General features: G+C 43.7%; 1 protein-coding gene across 50 annotated transcripts in view; it reads left to right on the forward strand.

The window, feature by feature from the left end:
* CELF1 (CUGBP Elav-like family member 1) overlaps positions 1-24,811 on the forward strand; it is a 91,812-nt gene that overhangs the window by 59,872 nt on the left and 7,129 nt on the right. For 9 of the 50 annotated variants that reach the window (XM_028833431.2, XM_077962884.1, XM_077962886.1 and 6 more), the window contains 11 exons: positions 7,846-8,033; positions 9,618-9,700; positions 10,060-10,108; positions 12,696-12,830; positions 13,688-13,767; positions 14,353-14,514; positions 18,588-18,663; positions 20,119-20,247; positions 20,596-20,706; positions 22,038-22,223; positions 24,651-24,794. In XM_028833431.2, the coding sequence (XP_028689264.1) occupies positions 7,846-8,033; positions 9,618-9,700; positions 10,060-10,108; positions 12,696-12,830; positions 13,688-13,767; positions 14,353-14,514; positions 18,588-18,663; positions 20,119-20,247; positions 20,596-20,706; positions 22,038-22,223; positions 24,651-24,794 (1,343 nt within the window). Of the gene's footprint in view, positions 1-7,845; positions 8,034-9,617; positions 9,701-10,059; positions 10,109-12,695; positions 12,831-13,687; positions 13,768-14,352; positions 14,515-18,587; positions 18,664-20,118; positions 20,248-20,592; positions 20,707-22,037; positions 22,224-24,650; positions 24,795-24,811 lie in introns of all 50 variants that reach the window. The other 41 variants (XM_077962878.1, XM_077962881.1, XM_028833429.2 and 38 more) reach the window with 7 other exon arrangements.

The following is a 24,811-nucleotide window of genomic DNA, read 5'->3' on the forward strand; positions in this document are numbered from 1 at the left end:
GTATCTTTTAAAAGGACAGATCTGATCATTCACTTAATCTAAAATCTTGGAATAAACTCCAAGCCTGTCTATATAACATGGAAAGCCCTTCACTGGGTCTCTCTGACCTACCTCTTTATTCTTGTCAACTTTCTAGTATGATCCCCTCTGTTTCTGTACTCTTTCCACAACTTTCTCAAGTCCTTTTTCTCCCTTCTAATGTTATCCCACTCTTCCAGTATCTCCTCAGTCCTTACCATTTCTTCGTCACCCTTAGGCCTCTTTCCTCCATGCCATGTTGCACTTTTTCTACTTACCTACTCTATGCAGCTGAAATCTCTGCACACACACCTCCCCCTCCTCCAATAAAGTAAAATCATATTAGCCACTTCTTTCATAGAACTTTTAAACATTCCTTTATAGGATTTGTAGAGGATTATAGTTGTGCCCTTCTACTTTTTCAGTGACATTGCCTCAAGGTCACATATTGCTCAGTCTTATAGAGCCCTGTAGTGTGTAGTATCTGGCACCATAGCAAAAGCTTGGGTATTACAGTTGAGAATGATATTAAAGATGATTGCAGAGATAAGATCTCCAGATCTTCATACCTCAGGCAAGAAGGCTGAAAACCTTTAAAAGCATATTGTTAGCTATTCTATTGTTGGATGGTGAATTTAAATTATTATTGTCTTTATTGTGCTTAGAGATAGCTTTTTCTAGTACCTAACACCCCACATGATAGGAAGATTGCCCTTTATCCAAATGAAAATTACTTTCTCACAGCGTAAATGTATTATTCTGTCTTGTTCTCACTAGGGAGCAGCTGGTAAGTAACACAGGCCAGTGTTTCTGGGCCCTTTTTATTCTGATGCACTTCTGTTCCAGTTTTTCCACAGCACTGTATGTGAGCCAGAGGGACCTTGTATATAAGGGTGGGTGGTGGCTGAAGTTTGGAATGCAACAAGTATTTTTGCCTGCTGGGGAGGTGGAGGGATTGGTAAGTATCTGAATTTTTTCTGTTTGTATAGTTTAAGGGAAGTCAACAGGTAATGGAAGGGGGGGAGTGAAAAAATTAATAATGAAAGGTTTCAGGAATTATTTTTAAACAGGTCCCATTTGAAGGTCTTGTTTGGCTGCAAGGAACAGATGTCCACTCAAGCTAGCATGTATGAAAGGGCTTTCTTATAAGGACTCAGGTGGACTGAACTGTCATCTAATCAGGAACTCTGCAGCTAGAAAACCTAGAAACTGTATCTTTCTGACCCCAGTATACACAACTGCTCACTCTACATGTGCCTCCTTTCTATTCTTAACTACCTTATAACTTTGGTTGCAACATGGCCTTTCTTCAGATCCCTTCTCCCTCCCCTCCACATTGAGACATAATTCACATCCTATAAAGTTTACCCTTTAAAGTGAGCAATTCAGTGATTTTAGTATATACAAGAGTTGTGTAACCATTTCCACTATTTAATTTCAGAGCATTTCATCACCCCAAAAGAAACCCTGTACCTAAAAGCAACCATTCCCCTCTTCCTCCCCACATCACCCTTCCCCCATCCCCATTCCTAAGCAACCACCAACCTACTTTCTTTTTTTTTTTTTTCTTTTTTTTTTTTCCCCCTTGGAGACGGAGTCTCAGTCACCCAGGCTGGAGTGCAGTGGCCGGATGTCAGCTCACTGCAAGCTCCGCCTCCCGGGTTCACGCCATTCTCCTGCCTCAGTCTCCCAAGTAGCTGGGACTACAGGCGCCCGCCGCCACGCCCGGCTAATTTTTTTGCATTTTTAGTAGAGACGGGGTTTCACCGTGTTAGCCAGGATGGTCTCCATCTCCTGACCTCGTGATCCGCCCGCCTCGGCCTCCCAAAGTGCTGGGATTACAGGCGTGAGCCACCGCGCCTCGCCACCAACCTACTTTCTGTCTGTAGATTGCCTGTTCTGGGCATTTCATATAAATGGTAACATATACTATGTGGCCTTTTGTGACTGAGTTCTTTTACTTAGCATAATGTTTTCAAGGTCTTTGTTGTAGCGTGACTCATTATCTTTTGACCACAGTACTTTGCACTTCTCCATTTAACCCATGCTATCTCTAGTTGCAACTAAATTAAATTTAAATAACTTAGTGGCTGTCGTATTGCCCAGTGCAGCTGTAAAGGAGCTTGATTGGCCAGCCGTGTTTTTGTTTTAAGCATAGGTCAAGGGTCTTAAGTTTCTGGCCAGCCAATGGATCAGCTTGCCATTGGGTTAAGACACACCTCCTGGTTTAGTCACTTGGGGCCAGAGGATGGGAAAAAAAGTGGAATAGAACATTTGTGCTGCTCCTGAGATAGGCCTGGGATGGGGAAATTTTGAGAGGGGAAAGGAAAGGAGAAAGAGAAGAGAGTGTTCAAGAATTTTGAAGAAATACATACTTTGAAAATACGGATCTTTGTTGTTCCTTCGTGTGTCTCTTCCCAATTGTGTCCCTATTGTATTTTCTCATAGTATGTGTCAGCAGAAATCAAGGTAGACGAGATAGCCTCTCGTCCTGAATTTTCATAGTTGCTTATTCTTAATAATGGCAGCAGAAGCAACAGTGAGAGCAACTACCTCCTCAGGTATTATTACTGCTTCTGCTGCCAGTAGTAGAAACATAAAAAGAGAGGGGATAGGTTTCATCCCTTTCCCCTAAAACACTTGCCACTTTCTCATCTTCCTCCTTTTCACATTCTTGCAGGCCGTGATTTGCCTTTCTTTTATCCTGTTCCCAGGTCAGGGCTGGCAGTACTGCTCCAGGAAATAGGAATTTCCGTAGACTGGCCTCTTAGGAATGACAGGGACACTATAGATACCTCTCCAGGGAACTGCTGAATTCACTGGTTCTTGAGTGGAGATGATAAATATATATAACTCTCCATCGAATGGGGAAGTAAAGTACAAATTTGAGAATGTATTTAGTGATACATAAAGTAAGTGGCTGATGTGGTGGCTGATGTGTAGCCAGATGGCTTTTTTAATACAATGGTTACTTTTAATGACAAGATGCATATTGGAAGTATATGTGGAAGAGGGAGAGTGTTGTTGTTTCTCTTCAGATACAATATCAGAGAAAGTTTGTGACTGCTTATTACATACACATGGGTATACATGCAGTTGTTGCTATACCTGGATAGTGCTTCTCAAGCTGTGGTAAAGGACCATATCTCTCCCCACCCCCATCCCCCACTCCCTTGAAAAATACAGTGAAAATGAAGTAGGGGAAAAAATAAGGTACAAGCTTGTATTTTATATTTATTATTATTAGATTGAACAAATACAAAATTGCTCAGTCTAATTTCTGTAAAAATTTCTGTAAGAGTTAAGTTTGAAGATTGCCGCTGGTCCTTAGGCCATACTTTTGGTTTTTTGTTTGTTTGTTTGTTCGTTTGTTTTTAAGATAGTCTCGCTCTGTTGCCCAAGCTGGAGTGCAGTGGCGAGATCTTGACTCACTGTAGCCTCCGCCTCCCAGGTTCAAGCGATTCTCCTGCCTCAGCCTCCCAAGTAGCTGGGAATACAGGTGTGTGCCACCATGCCCAGCTAATTTTTATTTTTTTAAAGTAGAGACGGGGTTTCACCATATTGTTCAGGCTGGTCTCAAACTCCTGACCTCAAGTGAGCCATTGTGCCCAGCCTCTTGGGCCACACTTTGAACAGCACTACTCTACGGGAGTCTTCTGGCTATTGAATTGGTATATAAACAGGGAAGGGGAGGTTCATGGTGTAGGTAGACATGAAAAAATAGAGAAGGATTTGGAGAGCTAAAGAAGAATCTAGAATCTTGAGTCTCTGCTAAACTTGTGGGTAAACTGTAATCTACGTATATTGACTTGTGCTTTAGCACTAAACAGGATGCAAAAGTTTAGAATTGGCACACAAACAACAGAGGGAAGGGGCATGCTGAGAGCAGTTGCCTCCAGTGTAATACAGATTGATAAAACTGCTTTTCAGAAATAGCCGTCAGCTTCCTTATCAAAACGTTTTCTGGGCACCATTGGGGTTCTTTGTTAACTCTGTCTAGAATAGAAATATAGTGAAAGATTAGCAACATTTTAGTAAAATGCTATTACAACTGGTAATTAAAGTTGTCGGGACAGGTTGTAGGGAGTAACAGCCAGTGTTTCACTAGTCATAGGGCTGCCTTTTTTTTTTTTGGAGACAAGATCTCACTCTGCCACCCAGGCTAGAGCGCAGTGGCCCCATCTCAGCTCACTGCAACCTCCGCCCCCCAGGTTCAAGCGATTCTCATGCCTTAGCCTCCCAGGTAGCTGGGATTACAGGTGCACGCCACCACACCCAGCTAATTGTTTTGTATTTTTTGGTAGAGACGGAGTTTCACCTTGTTGGTCTCAAACTCCTGACCTCAAGTAATCCACCTACCTCGGCCTCCCACAGTGCTAGGATTACAGGCGTGAGCCACCATGCCCGACCATAGGGCTTTATTCATCATGGTAGCTGGTTTCTGTTGCAACATTAGGATTAAGCATTTAAAAGCAGTCACATTATGTTTTTGCCATGACCTGCCACACGTTTTAAATTAATAGATTACAGGAAAACCAGTAAGATGATGCCATCTAAAACACTCAAAAGAAAATAGGCCAGGTGTGGTAGCTCATGCCTATAACCCCAGCACTTTGGGAAAATGAGGTGGGAGAGTTATTTGAGCGCAGGAGTTTCAGACCAGCCCTTGCAACATAGTGAAATCCTCTCTCTACAGAAAATGTTAAAAACTAGCCAGGCGTGGTGGCGCACACCCGTAGTTCCGTCTACTGGGATTGCTGAGGTAGGAGTATCGCTTGAGCCTGGGAGGTCGAGGCTGCAGTTAGCTGTGGTCATGCCACTGTACTCCAACCTGGGTAACAGAGCGAGACCTTGTCTTTAAAAGAAAACGGCCTACTGATCCTGTGGCAATCAAATAATCATAGGAGATAATAGTTGCTCTTAAATTTGGGTGCTGTTTTTGTGCATAAGCACTCATTTTATCAGAGCTAATTGGTTAAATGGGAACTGTTGAAACTTAGGAAATTTCTCCCTTCGCACATTTGAGTGCTTACTTTGAACCAGAATACTATACTAGGTGTGGTTACAGGAATGAATAGGAAATAAAATAGTTTCTGCCTGCAAGGAGCTGTCAGTGTAATTGGGAAGAGGTGGATACAGCCCGATTATGTTCAAAGTTGTTAAGCATAATTTTAATGCTAAAATTTCCACAACGAAGGTGGAAATTTAGTACTGTTGGAGTCCTAGGATTGTAGCTAATCAGTTAACCTGGAAGAATATGGGGAGCCTTCACAGATGTAGGGTCAGGAATTGGTTTATATGCCATTTGTCTTATAGCTTTTGAATTTAGATAGTGCTAGAGTCATCAAAAGTGATGTGAGAATAACCCCTGTAAGTATTGAATTATAAAAGATTCAAGGCTGGGTGTGGTGGCTCAGGCTTGTAATGCCAGCACTTGGGAGGTCAGGGCAGGTGGATCACTTGAAATCAGAAATTCAAGACCAGCCTGGCCAACATGGCAAAACCCCAGCTCTACTAAAAATACAAAAATTAACCAGGCATGGTGGCTTATGCCTGTAATCCCAGCTACTCAGGAGGCTGAGGCATGAGAATCACTTGAACCTGGGAGGTGGAGGTTGCAGTGAGCTGAGATTGTGCCACCACACTCCAGCCTGGGCGACAGAGAGAATCTGTCTCAAATAAAAAATAAAGAAATAAGCCGGGCACAGTGGCTCCTGCCTATAATCCCAGCACTTTGGGAGGCCAAGGCAGGCAGATCACCTGAGGTCAGGAGTTTGTGACCAGCCTGGCCAACATGGCAAAACCCCATCTCTACTAAAAATACAAAAATTAGCTGGGTATGGTGGCATGCGCCTGTAATCCCAGCTACTTGGGAGCCAGGCAGGAGAATCACTTGAACCCAGGAGGCAGAGGTTGCAGTGAGCCGAGATGGCACCATTGCACTCCAGCCTGGGCGACAGAGCGAGACTCCATTTCAAAAAAAAAAAAAGAAAAGAAAAGAAATATGTAGTACTTAAAAGAAGTTGAGCTACTTTCACAGATTCAGCATTCTTAAGGATCTTCAGACACCATTCAGAAGATAGCAGTGGTGGAAAAATGATTTTTTTTTGTTGTTTAAAGACAGCTGGCACATTGGCTGGGTGCAGTCGTTCACGCCTGTAATCCAGCACTTTGGGAGACCGAGGTGGGCGGATCACCTGAGGTCAGGAGTTCGAGACCAGCCTGACCAACATGGTGAAACCCCATCTCTACTAAAAATACAAAATTAGCCAGGCATGGTGGCACATGCCTTTAATCCAAGCTACTTGGGAGGCTGAGGCAGGAGAATTGCTTGAACCTGGGAGGTGGAGGTTGCAGTGAGCTGAGATCTTGCCATTGCACTCCTGCCTGGCCAATAAGAGCGAAACTCAGTCTCAAAAAAAAAAAAAAAAAAAAAAAAACTACCATGTTATTTGGGATTGGATATTAGAACCTGGCAATTTTTAATATGATTTTTGGATTAAGCAAATACTAATAGAAAAGCTAATAGTGCTAGTTATTTGGAATTTAAGTTATTAATGGTTTAGATAAATGTTCAGAGTTCAATTTAGAAACAAATAGGAAGAAGGACTTTGAAATAGATGGTATGAGGCCAGGTGCGGTGGCTCACACCTGTAATCCCAGGACTTTGGAAGGCCGAGGCGGGTTTATCACCTGAGGTCAGGAGTTCGAGACCAGCCTGGGCCAACATGGTGAAAGCCCACCTCTACTGAAAATACAAAAATTAGCTGGGCATGGTAGCGGACACCTGTAATCCCAGCCACTTGGGAGGCCAAGGCAGGAGAATTGCTTGAACCCAGGAGGTGGAGATTGCTATGAGCTGAGATCGGGCCATTGCACTCCAGCCTGGGCAACAAGAGTGAAACTCCGTCTCAGAAAAAAAGATAGTATGTTCTGAGTGGAAACATCTATAGTGTAAGAATTCACCTAGGTTGTTTACAGTGGCAAGGTAGGAATGAGGGTATTAAAATAGCTGATTATCCTTCAGGTCCTAAAGGTAATAAAACTGAAATAGGAGAATTACAAGTACAATGTGATAGTACTAGAGAAATTTGGGATCGTTAAAATGGTTTCACTCAGTAAGGGAATCTAACTGGTCTTAGAGTAATAGCAGTAAATTGGATAACTCAGAAACAAAATCTAGAATGATGGTAACATTGTTTATGTTCATTGCACAATCATCTGGAAATTTAAGAGGCAGAGCTCTGTTTTGGTCGGGAGACCTAACTCAAGAGCATTGTGATTATACATGAGTCAGCTGCATTCAAAGGCCAGCATTCTAGTCCTTAGTTTAAGCCTTGGAAATCAAGTGTTTCTGTTCTAACTTCTACTGAAAGGAAACTTCACCTGTCATTGTATACATTGAAGTGTTCTGACTCTTACTTGTAATCAATAGTCCTCTGTTATTTTATGGGCCTTTTTTTAGTGTTTGTTTTGTTACCCATGCTTGAAAGTTATTAAAACTTGATCTTGTTTTGGGAGTTTTACCCTTTAAGTTCCTCCTCTAACATGATAATTCTCATGCTAGATAAGAAATGTACATTGTCAGTTCCCTGGTAACAGCTGGGATGTCCCAATCAGAATGGTGACTTTAGTTTGGCATCTGACGGAATGGGTGGTCATGGTGAGGGAGAACCAAGGAACTCTGGTAAACTGAATAGAAGAAGTGAAGGAAGTGGATTTTTTTCCCCTGCATTCTCAGAAGTAGTTAAGATCATTAAAGAAAAGAAAATTTCCTCTGGAAGGCAGCATTATTACATAATAGAAGTTTCATTTTATCTCACACAGCTCAAAGAAAATGAACGGCACCCTGGACCACCCAGACCAACCAGATCTTGATGCTATCAAGATGTTTGTGGGCCAGGTTCCAAGGACCTGGTCTGAGAAGGACTTGCGGGAACTCTTCGAACAGTATGGTGCTGTATATGAAATCAACGTCCTAAGGGATAGGAGCCAAAACCCTCCTCAGAGCAAAGGTCAGGGCTTTGGGTTTTGGTTTATCTTATTTTTCCCACTGACTCTCAGAGCAGGTGAGGGCTTTGGGTTTTTGACAGGATACAAAAAATTGGTTTTTTATATGTAATTTCTTTCGTATGCATTCTCTCTGTCATTGCCAGAATACTCCTGTCTGTCTATCTGTTGGAAAAAAATCTGTCGTTTTATAGTAGTAATATCTTGTAATGCAAATATATTTAATGGCTTTAAAAAGTTAAGATGTTAGCATGAGGATAATTTGTAAATTGGATCTTGGGCAGTGCTTTGTGAGGGCTCTAAATTTAAGAGACAGACTCACGTGTCTCATTTGACCTCGGGAACAGAATGACGAAGATAAAATTGAAGTAAACCACATAAAGTTATCTTTAGTGTTTGGGCTAGCATAAGCTGAAAGAGAAAACTGTCCACATACCCGTAGGTTTCTTGTTAGTATTACAGAGGCCTTGCAGGATGATTTATCAAATAGAAAGGATTTGTTTAGGCAGCTTGTTTGCTGTTGCCACAAAGTGAACAGGAGAAGAAAGGTGGAGCTGCTTCCAGAATTGCCTAGCAGAGTGGAAGTTTCACAGGACTGATGGTAGATAGGTACTAACTTTGCCCCATATACACACAGACCTGTTCTTATTTTCCATTTTACCAGTTTTCAGGTAATTCTCTGTGAAAGCTCTCCAACAGTGCAAATGTGAGCAAACATGATTGTCATAGTGAAACCAGCTTAATAGCAGAGGATCTAGAAGCAGAGGAATTACTTTCTCTTTTTGGCATAGTTAACTAAAAATATAAAGTATAATAGTTTCTGAACATGACTGGCAATATAACCTTCAGTAATTTATAATTCTAACTGCTGCAGCATTATTTAAAAAAAAAAAATCTATGTTGTATCTCATGAGAATATGGGAGTATCAGAACGTTTAAGCCCAAGATTTACAAGATATACTTCCTCTCCTCCTACCCTAAATAAAGATTCAAAGCACAAAATCTACAGATCTGAGGCAGCACCATGTGCTTTTAGAAGCTTAATTATATTTGATGAGAACCAAGAGTCCAGAAAAAGATGTTAAGAGGTGCTTGCTCTTAAGTCATTTTATAATTTAATAAGTGATAATTATGTTTGAGGCATATGGTAGAATCTGGCTACGAAGTAGGGAGTGGTTTATTCTGAGAGAGCAGGGAAAGAAAGAGTTCCTGGTAGACTACAGGCTGCAAGAGTATAGAGCCCCATCTGTCTTCTTGTCTCATATACCACCTGGTGTTCCAAGTAGGGTAGCTTGAGTCAAATGGCACATGACCTTTCTTTATAAGAGAAGTCATCTTTTCCAGAGAAGTTATATGAGCAGCTAAGTAAGATGGTGTAACTAGGAGGAGACTAAAACAATAAAGTGTATAGAAAATAATCTTATTCCCCTGCTAGATATTCATATTCATTCCTTTCCACTGCCCTCCCCCTCTCTCTAATTTTAATAAACCCAGCCCTCTTTGAAGATCTGATATGTCAGTGGAGGAAGGGTTGCTATAGGAATTCTCTGCTTTCGAAGTTTTATTTTATGAAATCTTATTTATTGCAGGGTGCTGTTTTGTTACATTTTACACCCGTAAAGCTGCATTAGAAGCTCAGAATGCTCTTCACAACATGAAAGTCCTTCCAGGGGTAAGAAAGCTCCCACTAGTAAATGGAAATGTGGTAACTTTGATATATGGGATATACTTACACATATCAGGCACACACTGAAAACCATTTTGGGGAAAAGGTAATTTCCGCAGGAACTGATGTAAAGGAAGACATAAAGGGAGCACTTCAAAGATTACCTGACAGTAGTTCTCTCTCAGCCAAGAGTCTTGTGTATTTGACTTCTTGACTCACCTTTCATTTTCTGGGGAAAGATCATGAAGCAGACATGAGTTCAGAGAGAACTCTTTAAAGCTCTAGTTCTGGTATTTTAGAGTCTGTATGTATTTCTGAATGCCATTAATATATACAGTGATAATAATCATATTTTTCCTTTTTAGATGCATCACCCTATACAGATGAAACCTGCTGACAGTGAGAAGAACAATGGTAAGCAAATGTATACACTCTTCCCCTTAAGATTTTCTGCCTAGGCCAGGCGTGGTGGCTCACACCTGTAATCCCAGCTCTTTGGGAGGCCAAGGCTGGTGGATTGCTTGAGGTTGAGGCTGGAGTTCGAGACCAGCCTGGCCAACATGGTGAAACCCCGTCTCTGCTAAAAATACAAACATTAGCTGGGTATGGTTGTGCATGTCTATAATCCCAGCTTCTCAGGAGGCTGAAGCATGAGAATCTCTTGAACCCAGGAGGCGGAGGTTGCAGCGAGCCGAGATCATGCCAGTGTATTCCCACCTGGGCAACAGAGTGAGACTCTGTCTCAAAAAATAATTAAAAAAAAGAAGATTTCTGCCTAGTTTATTTGCTTTTCTTAGGATATCTGAATGGAATTGTGCTTTAAGTAATCCGTTGTCTGAGTTGTGTCAGTTTTTTCTTTAAAGTCTGATAAATAGAAAAACAGAGTTGAGGCCGGGCGCGGTGGCTCAAGCCTGTAATCCCAGCACTTTGGGAGGCCGAGACGGGCGGATCACGAGGTCAGGAGATCGAGACCATCCTGGCTAACACGGTGAAACCCCGTCTCTACTAAAAAAAATACAAAAAAACTAGCCGGGCGAGGTGGCGGGCGCCTGTAGTCCCAGCTACTCGGGAGGCTGAGGCAGGAGAATGGCGTGAACCCGGGAGGCGGAGCTTGCAGTGAGCTGAGATCCGGCCACTGCAGTCCAGCCTGGGCAACAGAGCGAGACTCCGTCTCAAAAAAAAAAAAAAAAAAAGAAAAACAGAGTTGACAGAGAAATATTATAAGAACATTGTAGAATGAACTGGAGTATGCTTGGTCAGTATAATATCTTTTGGACAGGAATGAGGGGGCAACATGAACAAATTAGGAAGGAGAACTTAATTCTCAGGAAAATAGTCAAGTCTGGGTGACGTAGCTCATGCTTGTAATCCCAGCACTTTGGGAGGCCAAAGAGGGCGAATCACCTGGCCAACATGGTGAAACCCCGTCTCTACTAAAAATGCGAAAATTAGCTGAGTGTGGTGGCGCATGCCTGTAATCCCAGCTACTCAGGAGGCTGAGACAGGAGAATCGCTTGAACCCAGGAGGCGGCGGTTGCAGTACGCTGAGATTATGCCACTGCGCTCCAACCTGGGCAACAGAGCAAGACTGTGTCTCAAAAAAAAGAAAAAAAAGTCAGAAAAGTAGACAGTTACACTCACTGAAAGGTGTGTTCTCTTCCACTTGTCATATCAAGTAAGTGTGAAAACCTCTTCTTTCTTTAGTAGTGTTGCTAGTAAGAGCAAACAATGCTGGCTGGGCACAGTGGCGCACACCTATAATCACAGCACTTTAATAGGCTGAGGCTGGAGGATTGTTTGAGCCCAGGAGTTTGAGACCAACCTTGGTAATAAGAGTGAGATCTCTCTGCAAAAAATTGACTGGGTGTGGTGGTACATACCTGTGGTCCCAGCTATTCAGGAAGCTGAGGTGGGAAGATTGCTTAAATCCAGCAGGTCAAGGCTGCAGTGAGCCATGATCATGCCACTGCACTTCAACCTGGGTGACAGTGAGACTCTTGTCTCAAAAAGAGCAAACAATTACAAAGGACTAGGGAAGATGCCAAGTACTTTGCATTTAATAGCAACTGCTACCCTTTGAAGTAAACCTGATTATTCCTATTAGTTAGATGAGGAAACAGGCACAGAATGGTTAAGTAACTTTCACAAGATTACAAAGCTACCACATTTCATCTAAATGCTTCTAATTATAATTTTAAGATAATGTTGGTTATAAGGAGAGATGTGAAGCCGGGCATGGTGGCTCACGCCTGTAACCCCAGCACTTTGAGAGGCCGAGGCGGGTGGATCACCTGAGATCAAGAGTTCAAGACCGGGCCGGGCGCGGTGGCTCAAGCCTGTAATCCCAGCACTTTGGGAGGCCGAGACGGGCGGATCACGAGGTCAGGAGATCGAGACCATCCTGGTTAACACAGTGAAACCCCGTCTCTACTAAAAAATACAAAAAACTAGCCGGCCGAGGTGGCGGACGCCTGTAGTCCCAGCTACTCGGGAGGCGGAGGCAGGAGAATGGCGTGAACCTGGGAGGCGGAGCTTGCAGTGAGCTGAGATCCGGCCACTGCACTCCAGCCTGGGTGACAGCGCGAGACTCCGTCTCAAAAAAAAAAAAAAAAAGAGTTCAAGACCAGCCTGACCAATATGGAGAAACCGCGTCTCTACTAAAAATACAAAATTAGCCAGGCATGATGGTGCATTCCTGTAATCCCAGCTACTCAGGAGGCTGAGGCAGGAGAATCGCTTGAACCCGGGAGGCAGAGGTTGCGGTGAGCCGAGATCACGCCATTGCACTCCAGTCTGGACAACAGGAGCAAAACTCTGTCTCAAAAAAGGAAAGAAAAGAAATGTGAAAAATATGAAAAACAAATGTGTGTCTTGGAATCTGTAAAATGTGGTATGAAGGCACAGAGCCAGGATTCAAACCCAGGCGGTCTGGCTCCCGAGTCTGTGCCACATTGCCTCTTTTCATAGTAATATTCAAGTCTTTTGTGTTTTACTCTCTTAGCAGTGGAAGACAGGAAGCTGTTTATTGGTATGATTTCCAAGAAGTGCACTGAAAATGACATCCGAGTCATGTTCTCTTCATTTGGACAGATTGAAGAATGCCGGATATTGCGGGGACCTGATGGCCTGAGCCGAGGTAGATACAGTTTTAGCTTTTAAATAATCTTTTGGTTTTTTTATTTTGGTTTGGTTTGGGGTTTTTTTTTGGAGACAGGGTCTTGGTCTATCTCACCCAGGCTGGAGTGCAGTGGTGCCTTCACAACTCATTGCAGCCTGAACCTCCCAGAATCAGCCTCCTGAGTAGCTGGGACCACAGGCATGTATCACGACACCCAGCTAATTTTTAAATTTTTTAGAGAGAGAAGGTTTCCCTGTGTTGCCCAGGCTGGTCTTGAACTCCTGGACTCAAAGGATCCTATCATCTTGGCCTCCCATAGTGCTGGGATTATAGGTGTGAGCCACTGCACCAGCCTTGGAATCTTTTTAATTGGACCAGTGGAAACTAGCCACAGTGATTCCCTAGCCAACATGGTCCGGTCAAGATAAAGAGGTTGGGCCTGCTGCTTCCTGCTGTGTATCTATGTCCTGTCTTGACTCCTCCTATCAGTTCATTCTTTTTGTCTCCTATCCCCTCTAAGGAGTCTACATTCTATATTTCATTGTCATGTATTAAAATTTTCTCTTTTGGTGCTTTGCAAGATTCTTGATGCCAAAATGGAAATATTTTCTTCTCCCATTTTCTTTTATTTTCAAGAGGAACTAGAGGATATGATTCCTCCTTTCTCCTGATAGGCATTTTTTTTTTCTGTCAGTGGTTCTCTGTTTTTTCATTATAGCACATATCACCCTGTTGCAACATACTAGCACATGATCCCCTGAAAACAAGGAGTGTGTCTGTATTGCTAGCATGATAGTCAGCACATAGTAGGTGCTCAATTAATGTCTGTCAGAGAAATGAATGAATGCATGAGTTACTGACTCTTCTCTTACCAGGTTGTGCATTTGTGACTTTTACAACAAGAGCCATGGCACAGACGGCTATCAAGGCAATGCACCAAGCACAGACCATGGAGGTAGGGAGCAGATAGGTGATGGGGAAAATTTCTCAGCTTGGGAATGCTGGGACAGTTGGCTGTTAAAGTCCAGCAGCATATGCAGCATCTGATTGCCCAGAAAGTTAAACAGCCAACATCTTAAAGTTAAAAACCACTGATTTCTTTAAAATTAACATACTGGAAATGCTCTCCCCACACCTTTTTTTGAGATGGGGTCTGTCTTTGTCACCTGGGCTGGAGTGCAGTGGGAAGATCATGGCTTACTGCAGCCCCAGCCACCCAGGCTCAAGCGATTCCCCCTACCTCTGCCACCCAAGTAGCTCGGACTACAGGTACACACCAGCACGCCTGGTTAATTTTTGTATTTTTTTAATAGAGACAGTTTTGCCATGTTGCTCAGGCTGGTCTAAAATTCCTGGGCTCAAGTGATCCGCCCACCTCAGCCTCCCAAAGTGTTGGGATTACAGTCTCTTGTGTCTAGCATGAGGAGAATCATTTGGCAATGAATGAAATTAGAATGTAACCTGCATGCCATCCAAAAGGAAGATTTTTTTCTTTTCCCAGGTGGAGGAATTTGACCCTTTGGTTTTGGTCTTTTCACAGGGTTGCTCGTCACCCATGGTGGTAAAATTTGCTGATACACAGAAGGACAAAGAACAGAAGAGAATGGCCCAGCAGCTCCAGCAGCAGATGCAGCAAATCAGCGCAGCATCTGTGTGGGGAAATCTTGCTGGTCTAAATACTCTTGGACCCCAGTATTTAGCAGTGAGTCTTTGTGGTTTGCTTTCTGCAGACTGTGCAAGCTCCCAGCTGTTTCTTCTTCTGCTGTCCCTAGCTAACAAACACAGTGGCATTTACAACTTTTGGCATATAGAAATTATATGTAAAAATTCAGGTAGTACTATTTCTTTTAGTCCTGTTAGTCTCTCTCTCTCTCTCTCTCTCTCTCTCTCTCTCTCTCTCTCTATATATATATATATATATATATATATATATGTATGTCTCTGGACATACATCTCTGGTTATATCTTGAGGCTTTTGCTGCAAGTGAAGTGGATTCCTGGTTTCCCATTTTAAAGATTTAGAAACATCTTGTGTCCTTACTTCCAAGAAAGAAATTCCTTAGGGAATCTCAGCCACCAGTGTCTTTCTCCATATCTCTTTCTACCAGATGTAGAGGGCATCATTAAAATCCTTATTGAGTCTTTCCTAAAGAGTATGATAAATGTTTCTTTCAGCGGACTTGAGAGATCAAGAGATTTTTTTTTTTTTTTTTTTTTGCTTTATTTATTGATTTATTTTTTGTAACGGAGTCTCACTCACTCTGTTGCCCAGGGTGGAATGCAGTGGCACAATCTTGGCTTACTGCAACCTCCGCCTCTGGAGTTCAAGTGATTCTCCTGCCTTAGCCTCCCAGGTAGCTGGGACTACAGACGCACACCATCACACCCAGCTAATTTTTGTATTTTTAGTAGAGATGGGCTTTCACTGTGTTGGCCAGGCTGGTCTCAAACTCACGACTTCAGGTGATTCACCCTCCTTGGCCTCCCAGAGTGCTGGGATTACAGGTGTGAGCCACTGCGCCTGGGTGAGATCAAGAGATTAACATGAACATTTTTAAATGAGCATTACAGGTGTGTATTCAAGTTTACTACATTGTAAGTAGACTTCCTTTATTTTGATCTCCCTGTTGTGGTGAGCCAAAAGAAGGTTGTCTAGTCCAAAAGAAGGTCTGGCCCCAATTTGTGATTTAGATTTACTAGGTCTGCAATATATATGTTACAGGGGATTATTAACGGAAAAGAATTGGAGCCAGCACAAGACACTTAAAACCACCCATCTGTGAGTCAAAGAGGAAAAAGGTCATCTTAGGCTATTACTGGTGAAACCACTAGATTTGTATGGATGATACAAAAATATTCCCATAGAAATAGCTAGTATAGGCCGGGCGCGGTGGCTCACGCCTGTAATCCCAGCACTTTGGGAGGCCGAGGCGGGCGGATCACAAGGTCAGGAGATCGAGACCACGGTGAAACCCCGTCTCTACTAAAAATACAAAAAAATTAGCCGGGCGCGGTGGCGGGCGCCTGTAGTCCCAGCTACTCAGGAGGCTGAGGCAGGAGAATGGCGTAAACCCAGGAGGCGGAGCTTGCAGTGAGCCGAGATCGCGCCACTGCACTCCAGCCTGGGCGACAGAGCGAGACTCCGTCTCAAAAAAAAAAAAAAAAGAAATAGCTAGTATAGTCATTTATTCCTCATTCTTTCAAGTATTATTCTGTATGGAAACAGACAAAAGGCACTGATTTCTGTCTCCTAGTACTGAATTTTGGTTTAGTTCCAGTGGTTTTCATATTTCTGGTATCTTATAAGAAATCCCAGTTTAGGCTGGGCACTGTGACTCACACCTGTAATCCCAACACTTTAGGAAGCTGAGGCGGGCGGATTGCCTGAGGTTGGGAGTTTGAGACCAGCCTGGCCAGCATGGTGAAACCCTGTCTACACTAAAAATACAAAAAAATTGCGTAGGCGTGGTGGCAGGTGCCTGTAATCCCAGCTACTCAGGAAGCTGAGGCAGGAGAATGGCTTGAACCCAGGAGGCAGAGGTTGCAGTGAGCCGAGATTGCACCATTGCACTCCATCCTGGGCAATAGAGCAAGACTCTGTCTCAAAAAAAAAAACAAAAACAAAAAACCCCATTTCATCCTAGCAGGGTGAAGTTTTTTTAAAAAAAATATAAAGAGTGTTTATTTCTTTTTTTTCCTTTTTTTTCTTTTTTCTTTTTTTTGAAGCCTCGCTCTGTTGCCCAGGTTGGAGAACAGTGGTGCAATCTCTGTTCACTGCAACCTCCAACCCCCAAGTAGCTGGGATTACAGTCATGGGCCACCATGCCTGGCAAATTTTTGTAGTTTTAGTAGAGACAGGGTTTTACTATGTGAGCCAGGCTGATCTCAAACTCCTGACCTCAAGTGATTTGCCTACCTCACCCTCCCAGAGTGCTGAGATTACAGGCGTGAACCACTGCGTCCGGTTATATTTCAACAGAATAAATTGTTTCTTAGTGCTGAAAAATTGCTTATACGTTCAGAAAATTCAGAGAGATTTTAGTCGTCTGCAGAAATGATGATGCTTTGAAAATGGTCTACATGCTATGCATTTGCTTTTCTTAGAGACTTTTGGAGCCCCCTTTTAGGGAAGGTTAACCTTTTTGTTGTCATTGCCATTACCAGCAAGTACATGATGGCGTATGTTGAGAGCTGTGTTCTCTTTGTTTTGGTTAGACATGATTCTCGCCCTAAGAGCTAACCTCATTTGGAGGGAAAGGCAGGGACCAAGTACAGTATTCACAGTCTACCAGTTAGGACTGAATACATTGCCCAAGGTGTTTGAGAAGAAAAAGCCTGGGTGCAGTGGCTCATGCCTGTAATCCCAGCATTTTGGGAGGTCGAGGCAGGCGAATCACCTGAGGTTAGGAGTTTGAGAACAGCCTGACCAACATGGTGAAACCCCATCTCTACTAAAAATACAAAAATTAGCTGGGCGTGGTGCATACCTGTGGTCCCAGCTACTCGGGAGGTGGAGGCAGGAGAATCGCTTGAACCTGGAAGGTGGAGGTTGCAGTGAACTGAGATCACGCCATTGCATTCCAGCCTGGTGACAGAGTGAGACTCTGTCTTTAAAAAAAAGAAAAAAAAGTAAACGTGGGTGCTAGTCGACTGTGTGATAGTACATCATCATTAATTATGAGGTTCTTTCTAGACTCTGTGGACTTGAATTAGCGAGGCTCTACTGTCCTGGAGGAGTTGGTTTTAATCTTTTTATCCTTTGAGAAGTGGTGGGAAAAAAGGGTGTGAAGGTGGATTTTTCCCCCCATTCTGTTCCTGGAGGTTTGTAGACCTCCTAAAACTTATCCGTGATCTCTAGCCTGGAAGGATTCGCAGTGACAGAGAAACCAGGTCAGATGTTTATAGGAATGGGAAACAGGTTGAATAAAAAGGATCCTGTACAAGAATACCAGTTTTCCATAAGCAATATTAATTGGGTTTAGTTGGAGCAAAAGTTTTCAGCAAGCTGGTTAGATTTGCCAACATACAAAGTAAACTAATGCCATAAACTCAGGGACAGGCCCTCTTACTTTGTCATGGGGCAATCATTGAAGGAGAACGTACTCTGAACCTGGTATAGACTAATCCATTAGTCATTTGATCATCTGCAACAGTGAAAACCAATTTGGAGGGGAGGAAGTAAATAAAGTTGGATAGATGTGTAGCTGTAGTGATTATTAGTCATGTAGTCCATTGTGACCAGTAAAGGGTAACTCCAAGAAATACTAGGAAATGTTTAGATTTGATATTTAAAATAGTTGTGTGAAGTAGAAATTGGGTATCCAGATGGAAACAATCTGCAGAGTGAGATGTGTGGACCTAACTAAGGAGAACTTGGAGAGGGTAACTGGAAATGGCAGTCATTCATTCGCAGACAAAAATCACAGTTGACTGCATAGTTGCTCAAGTTTAGCTTATTGTCCCCAAGCTTAGTACTTCTGTCCTCTGCTGTGCTGAATTCTACTGCCCAGGGACTTGAGGTCTGCTCAGTACTCAGTGAACATACTATCTAGGCCAGTGCTTTAACTGTGTGTTTTTTGTTTTTTGTTTTTTGTTTTTTTTTGTCCTGTGCTGTCATAAGCCTCATGTTTCTGTTGTGTTGGCTTGGGTTCTTGTCTTTGACTTTCTTCTCTCTGGGGGCCTCTGCACTCTCGCTTTGCTGTGCTGTAGAGTTATCCCAGATGCAGAACCAGCCCTCACTCTCACTCTTGTTCTGTTTTTTGGTGTAATGTCTAGCTTTATTTGCAGCTCCTTCAGCAGACTGCCTCCTCTGGGAACCTCAACACCCTGAGCAGCCTCCACCCAATGGGAGGTAAGTGTTTCACTGCTGCAGAGGAGCAGCAGCACCCAGGCCAGCAGACCCAGCTAACAACAGTCTTGGGAGTTTGGCATCGTTTCTGTGAAAACATTTTTTTGCTTATTATGTAAACCTGACCTAAGATGAACATCCCAGGACTCAGTTGCCTTGTCTCTATACAGTGGCTCTATTGCTAGTTGATGCCACATTGCTCTCACGTTATCTGGTGCCTCCTAACCTTTTAGGTCACTGTTGGAGAAGAATATGGAAAAGGACTGTTTAGCTCCTATAGACTGAGTCCATTCTGATAAGGGGAAAGAACTGCAAGAACTCTTTATTTCCATTTTAAAGTGACTTTTCCAGTGACTGCAGAAAAGTCAAAGATGGTTTCCATGCAAATGGCCTACCTTGAAGCTTCTAGAACCCAGGCAGTTAGTTTACCTGTGTATCTTATACTTGTTGTTTCTTAGGTGAATTCCTATTTTGTTGTTGCTATTAACGTACACAGAAAACTTAAATGGAGTGCCTCAACAAACCTGAGCCAGGGGCCACCAGGAGTCAGTGGGGGGTAGGGCATGGGGCAACTTCAAAGCTGCCTGTGCCTACACCCTCTGCATTGGATTTAGGCTAGGTCAAATGTGCATTTGAGAAAGGTGTAGTTTTCAGTGAACTGCATTTTGTTGTTTGGAAATTTTTGATAGTAATTCACTTTGTCTTAGGAAATTATAGTTGGCTATATTTTTGGAAAGTTGCTAGATTGTAATCTGTATTGTATTTTAATTCTCATTTACTCTTTCCACTCCCCCCACCTCTCACCCCATCCATCTTTCCGTTGTCTAGTAAATGGTTTGCAGCATCGACAGCACAGTTTAGATTTCTTCCTCCCCTTTCAACTGTGTTGCCTAGGCTCTACTTGGAAGTCTTTCACTCAGTGATTGTTCCTCTCTCCTCTTTCTGGTGATGAATCTGCTGTTCAAGCGGTGGTGTCTTTATTCTTTGTGTCATTGCTGCTCTCCTGTGTTCTCCCTTGTTTCTTCCTGGGCCTTTTGCATCTGCCACGTTTTCTGCGTGTTCCCCTCTGTTACAGAGAGCGAATCCCCTGTAAAGTGTGAGTGAGGGGCCTGGATGCAGTCCCATTCTGTGCTATAGGCTGTGGCATTGTTCTCCTGTGCTCCTGGCCCCATGGTAGGCAGTTTTTCTTGGTTTCCTAATTGCCCACACCTTTATTAATGTACATTTGGTGTGGTGTGCTATTGGATTAGCCATCTCTTCTCTGAGGAAATGATTTCAAGTTTCTTAATGAGTGATATCTGAATATTTTTTGGAGCCCTGTAATGTTGTTTGTAAGGCTTATCTAGAACAGTTCCTCTTTGTCAGGAACCTGCCCTCTGCCAGTGTGTGCTTGTCATTGCTGGAATGGATATGAAGCACCCTTATCTGCTGGCTAATCTCTTGCTTTGGATGTTGCAGGGTTGAATGCAATGCAGTTACAGAATTTGGCTGCACTAGCTGCTGCAGCTAGTGCAGCTCAGAACACACCAAGTGGTACCAATGCTCTCACTACATCCAGCAGTCCCCTCAGCGTGCTCACTAGTTCAGGTAAGCGTGAGGATGACCCACTGTGCCGTTATGTGCCTTGGACAGATCCTTTGTTTTTAAAGGCAGAGTCTAGGAAGGGAAAATAGTTAACACCTGTTTCCAGAGAGGTCAGATTATGAGCAACAAATTTTCAAATGTCATCTTCTGAACTTAAGAGAAATCTTCCTGATTTTTAATATGCTGTGGCCATTGTCTCTGTCCTGGAAGGACAGTTATTAGAATTAGTAACTGAAAACCCCTTTGCAAATAGCATACTTGGATAGTGACACTCTTTCTTATATTTGGCTCTTGTTGACAAGAGAATGCAAGTGATGGGTTGAATTTTAACTCCTGGATTTCTAATAGCAGGGTCCTCACCTAGCTCTAGCAGCAGTAATTCTGTCAACCCCATAGCCTCACTTGGAGCCTTGCAGACATTAGCTGGAGCAACGGCTGGCCTCAATGTTGGCTCTTTGGCAGGTAAGGGGCAGCCCCTGGCTGTCATCAGACCATTCTTTGTGCAGGTAGCACATCTTAACCCTGGTAGGGGCACCACTGGAATGATTGCAGTGGCCCAGTGAAGTTAAAAATAATCATGGGGGCCAGGCGTGGTGGCTCACGCCTCTAATCCTTGCACTTTGGGAGGCCAAGGTGGGCGGATCACGAGGTCAGGAGATCGAGACCATTCTGGCTAACATGGTGAAACCCCGTCTCCACTAAAGATACAAAAAAATTAGCCGGGTGTGGTGGCAGGCGCCTGTAGTCCCAGCGGGAGGCTGAGGCAGGAGAATGGCGTGAACCTGGGAGGCAGAGATTGCAATGAGCCAAGATTGCGACACTGCACTCCAGCCTGGGTGACAGAGGGAGACTCTGTCTCAAAAAAAAAAGGGGGGGGTGGTGGATTTTTTTATTCAGACCTGAGTTAAATCCCGCCTCTGTCCCTTAGCTAGCTATAACTTTGGACCACCTTTCTAAGGACATTTTCTCATCTTTGAAGTGGGAATAATAGAATACTTTGAAGGGTTGTTAAAAATTAAATGAGGCCAGGTGTAGTGGCTCATACCTATAGACCCAGCAGTTTGGGAGGCCAGAGCAGGAGAATCACCCTAGGTCACGAGTTCCAGACCAGCCTGAGCAACATAGTGAGAACTCCATCTCTACAAAAATTATCTGGGTGTAGTGGTGCATCCCTGTAGTCCCAGCTACTTGGGAGGCTGAGGCCAGGAGGATTGCTTGAGCCTGGGAGCTTGAGGCTTCAGTGAGCTATGATTGTACCACTGAACTCCAACACAAAGTGAGACTCTGTCTCCAAAAATAATAATAATAATAATAATAATTGGAACATAAAGTGCTGCTGAGCACATTGCATAGTACAGTGGCTGACACATAGAATGTACTCAGTACCTGTTAGTTGCTCTTTTAATGGTAGGGTTCATCCTCATCTTGTCAGAAATCACATGTACCCCTTTGAGTTCGCAGTCCTGGGACTCTTCTTTTATGGCATTCTAGCTCATTATGAGAAAGTGGCAGAATAGCCAGATAGAATATGGAGCCTGTCATTCCACAGATTGGATGAAGGTAATGGGGAGCACCACACCCACGTATGGCATTTCTTAATGTCCCCATTAGCAAGGCCTGGCGAATGTCCTGAAATCTAGCCAGTCAGATAGTTTCTTTTCAGGGAGAAACTAAGAGGGAGATAAAGGGAAGAACTTTGGAGTTTTCCCTCTTCTAGATGGCCCTGAGTAGACTTGTCTTTGGCATCAGTTTAGTCTTTCCAGTATATTAATACTTCTCTTCCTCCAACCAAGGAATGGCTGCTTTAAATGGTGGCCTGGGCAGCAGTGGCCTTTCCAATGGCACCGGGAGCACCATGGAGGCCCTCACTCAGGCCTACTCGGGTATCCAGCAATATGCTGCTGCTGCACTCCCCACTCTGTACAACCAGAATCTTCTGACACAGCAGAGTATTGGTGCTGCTGGAAGCCAGAAGGAAGGTGAGTGCAAAGGGAGATCGGGGTCAGGTATGGGGGTATTCCTCCTTCTATACCAGAACTGAAAGGCAGAGCAAAGGCTGAGGGAACCAGTTAGGTCTTCAGACCATTGTTTTTCTTTGATAGTGTCAAATGTAGACTGAGAAACCCTGTGAAATGTGATCTGCTTTTGAAAAGTTTTCTGGATGTGTCTCAGATCAGAACCTCTGTGTGCCCTCTTGGAATGGGGCTCCAGTTTTTAGACGAAGCAACAGACACTGACCTTATCGCGTCTGACACATTTGACAAGAATCTGTTTCTGTTAGGAGGTCTTCTCTACACATTACAAATCTATCAGAGGGTCTTCTGTCTGGATGTCTTCTGTCTCAGTGTCCCTTTTAGCTATGTCATTTGGCATTTTCCTCACTTTCTGATCGATGTTTGTCCTGATTGAAGACAAACCGAGGGGTGATGGGACAGTTTGGCCCATGAGTTGATGGAGTGGAAAGTATGTCATTTGACACAAATGGTATTCAATTTAGGAGAAAAAAAAAATTAGGAGAAACCGTCTAGCCAGAAAGAGGCCTGAAGGTGACTTACATGAATAGAAAGTCCTGTTGACACCTCTGTGCTCAGATTTGACTGGGTTTTTATAACCAGGAGCTGGTATAAGCACTAATGTAGGAAAAAGATGAGTGTCCTCTTATCACAGCAGAAAGAAGTCCTGGTTCATCTCTCCTCACTTGCTCTGAATCACATATCCCCTAGGGATGTGGTAGTAGGAGAACGTAGCGTGAACCAATATTTTTGTGGAGATAGACAATAAATAAATGAGGGCATGAGGTGTTTCAGATGATCCTCTGGAGAATGATAAGCAGGGAAGAGAGATAGGGAGTGTCAGAGGCACTGCATTTTATGCAGAATGCTCAGAGAATGTCTGTCTAAGTTGACATTTAAGCAGAGAACTGAAGGAAGTAGGAAGCAAGCCATGCCTGAATCTAGAGAAAGAAGAGTAACAGGGGCATAGGAAAAGCAAGTACAGAGGCCCTCAGGCAGCAAAGTTCCCTGATATGTTTGACAAAAACAAGGAGGCCAGGGTGGCTGGAGAATGGCTGGGCTGCAATTGTAATAAAACTTTTTGGTTAGAAAATCATTGAGTAGGCTGGATGCAGTGGCTCATGCCTGTAATCCCAGCACTTTGAGAGGCCAAGGCGGGCGGATCATGAGATCAGGAGTTCCAAACCAGCCTGACCAACATGATGAAACCCGATCACTACTAAAAATACAAAAATTAGCTGGGCGTGGTGGCGCCTGTCTGTAATCCCAGCTACTCAGGAGGCTGAGGCAGGAGAATCACTTGAACCCGGGAGGCGGAGGTTGCAGTGAGCCGAGATCATGCCACTGCACTCCAACCTGGGTGACAGAGCGAGACTTCATCTCGGAAAAAAAAAGAAAAGAAAGAAAGAAAATCATTGAGTATAAGTAATCAGATGAAGAATGTGTATTCTGCTTTTAAGCTCAGTGTTAATCATGGGTGCATTTTTAAAACTAATTTCTTTTTATTGTCCAATTTACATATGATGAAACTCACTGATTTTGGCATAGAGCTATATGAGTATTGACAAACAGACCCAGTCCTGCAACCATCACCACAGATTAAGAACATTTCCAGCCGGGCGCGGTGGCTCAAGCCTGTAATCCCAGCACTTTGGGAGGCCGAGACGGGTGGATCACAAGGTCAGGAGATCGAGACCATCCTGGCTAACCCGGTGAAACCCCGTCTCTACTAAAAAATACAAAAAAAACTAGCCAGGCGAGGTGGCGGGCGCCTGTAGTCCCAGCTACTCGGGAGGCTGAGGCAGGAGAATGGCGTGAACCCGGGAGGCGGAGCTTGCAGTGAGCTGAGATCCGGCCACTGCACTCCAGCCTGCGTGACAGAGCGAGACCCCGTCTCAAAAAAAAAAAAAAAGAACATTTCCATCACCCCTAGAAATTCCCTTGTGCCCCTTTGTACTCATTCCCTGCTTCTACATCTTGCGTCTGGCAACTACCCATCTGTTTGCTGTACCTGTGGTTTCTAGGCATTATTTGGAAACCTGTTTTGTTTTTAACCCCTTTTCACCCCCTCTTCTGTGTTCCTCTCTGAGCCTGCAGTCTCTGTTCTCCTGCTCCACACACAAGTCGGCCTGCTTTATTATCCCAGCACTTCTCCTCCAGGTAGAATTCTCACATCCTCAGTGAGATGGAGCTTGGCTGAATGTGAGAGAAGGAATCTGTTTTAATGTTTGCCCTTTGGTTTCTTGCTTTGTATTTAGAGAATCTGTTTAGTTCCCCAGATGAATCTCTACTTTTGGGGATTGTGATGGTTTTAACATAGGTGGAAATGAGGAAGACCACTGGTGACGAGCATGTTTGACACTGATACCTTTCCAATTCCTGGGTATTTTGAAGGTCCAGAGGGAGCCAACCTGTTCATCTACCACCTGCCCCAGGAGTTTGGCGATCAGGACCTGTTACAGATGTTTATGCCCTTTGGGAATGTCGTGTCTGCCAAGGTTTTCATAGACAAGCAGACAAACCTGAGCAAATGTTTTGGTATGTTGGCTTCTCTC

Source organism: Macaca mulatta, chromosome 14 (assembly GCF_049350105.2).
Source record: "Macaca mulatta isolate MMU2019108-1 chromosome 14, T2T-MMU8v2.0, whole genome shotgun sequence".
NCBI classification, from domain to species: domain Eukaryota; kingdom Metazoa; phylum Chordata; class Mammalia; order Primates; family Cercopithecidae; genus Macaca; species Macaca mulatta.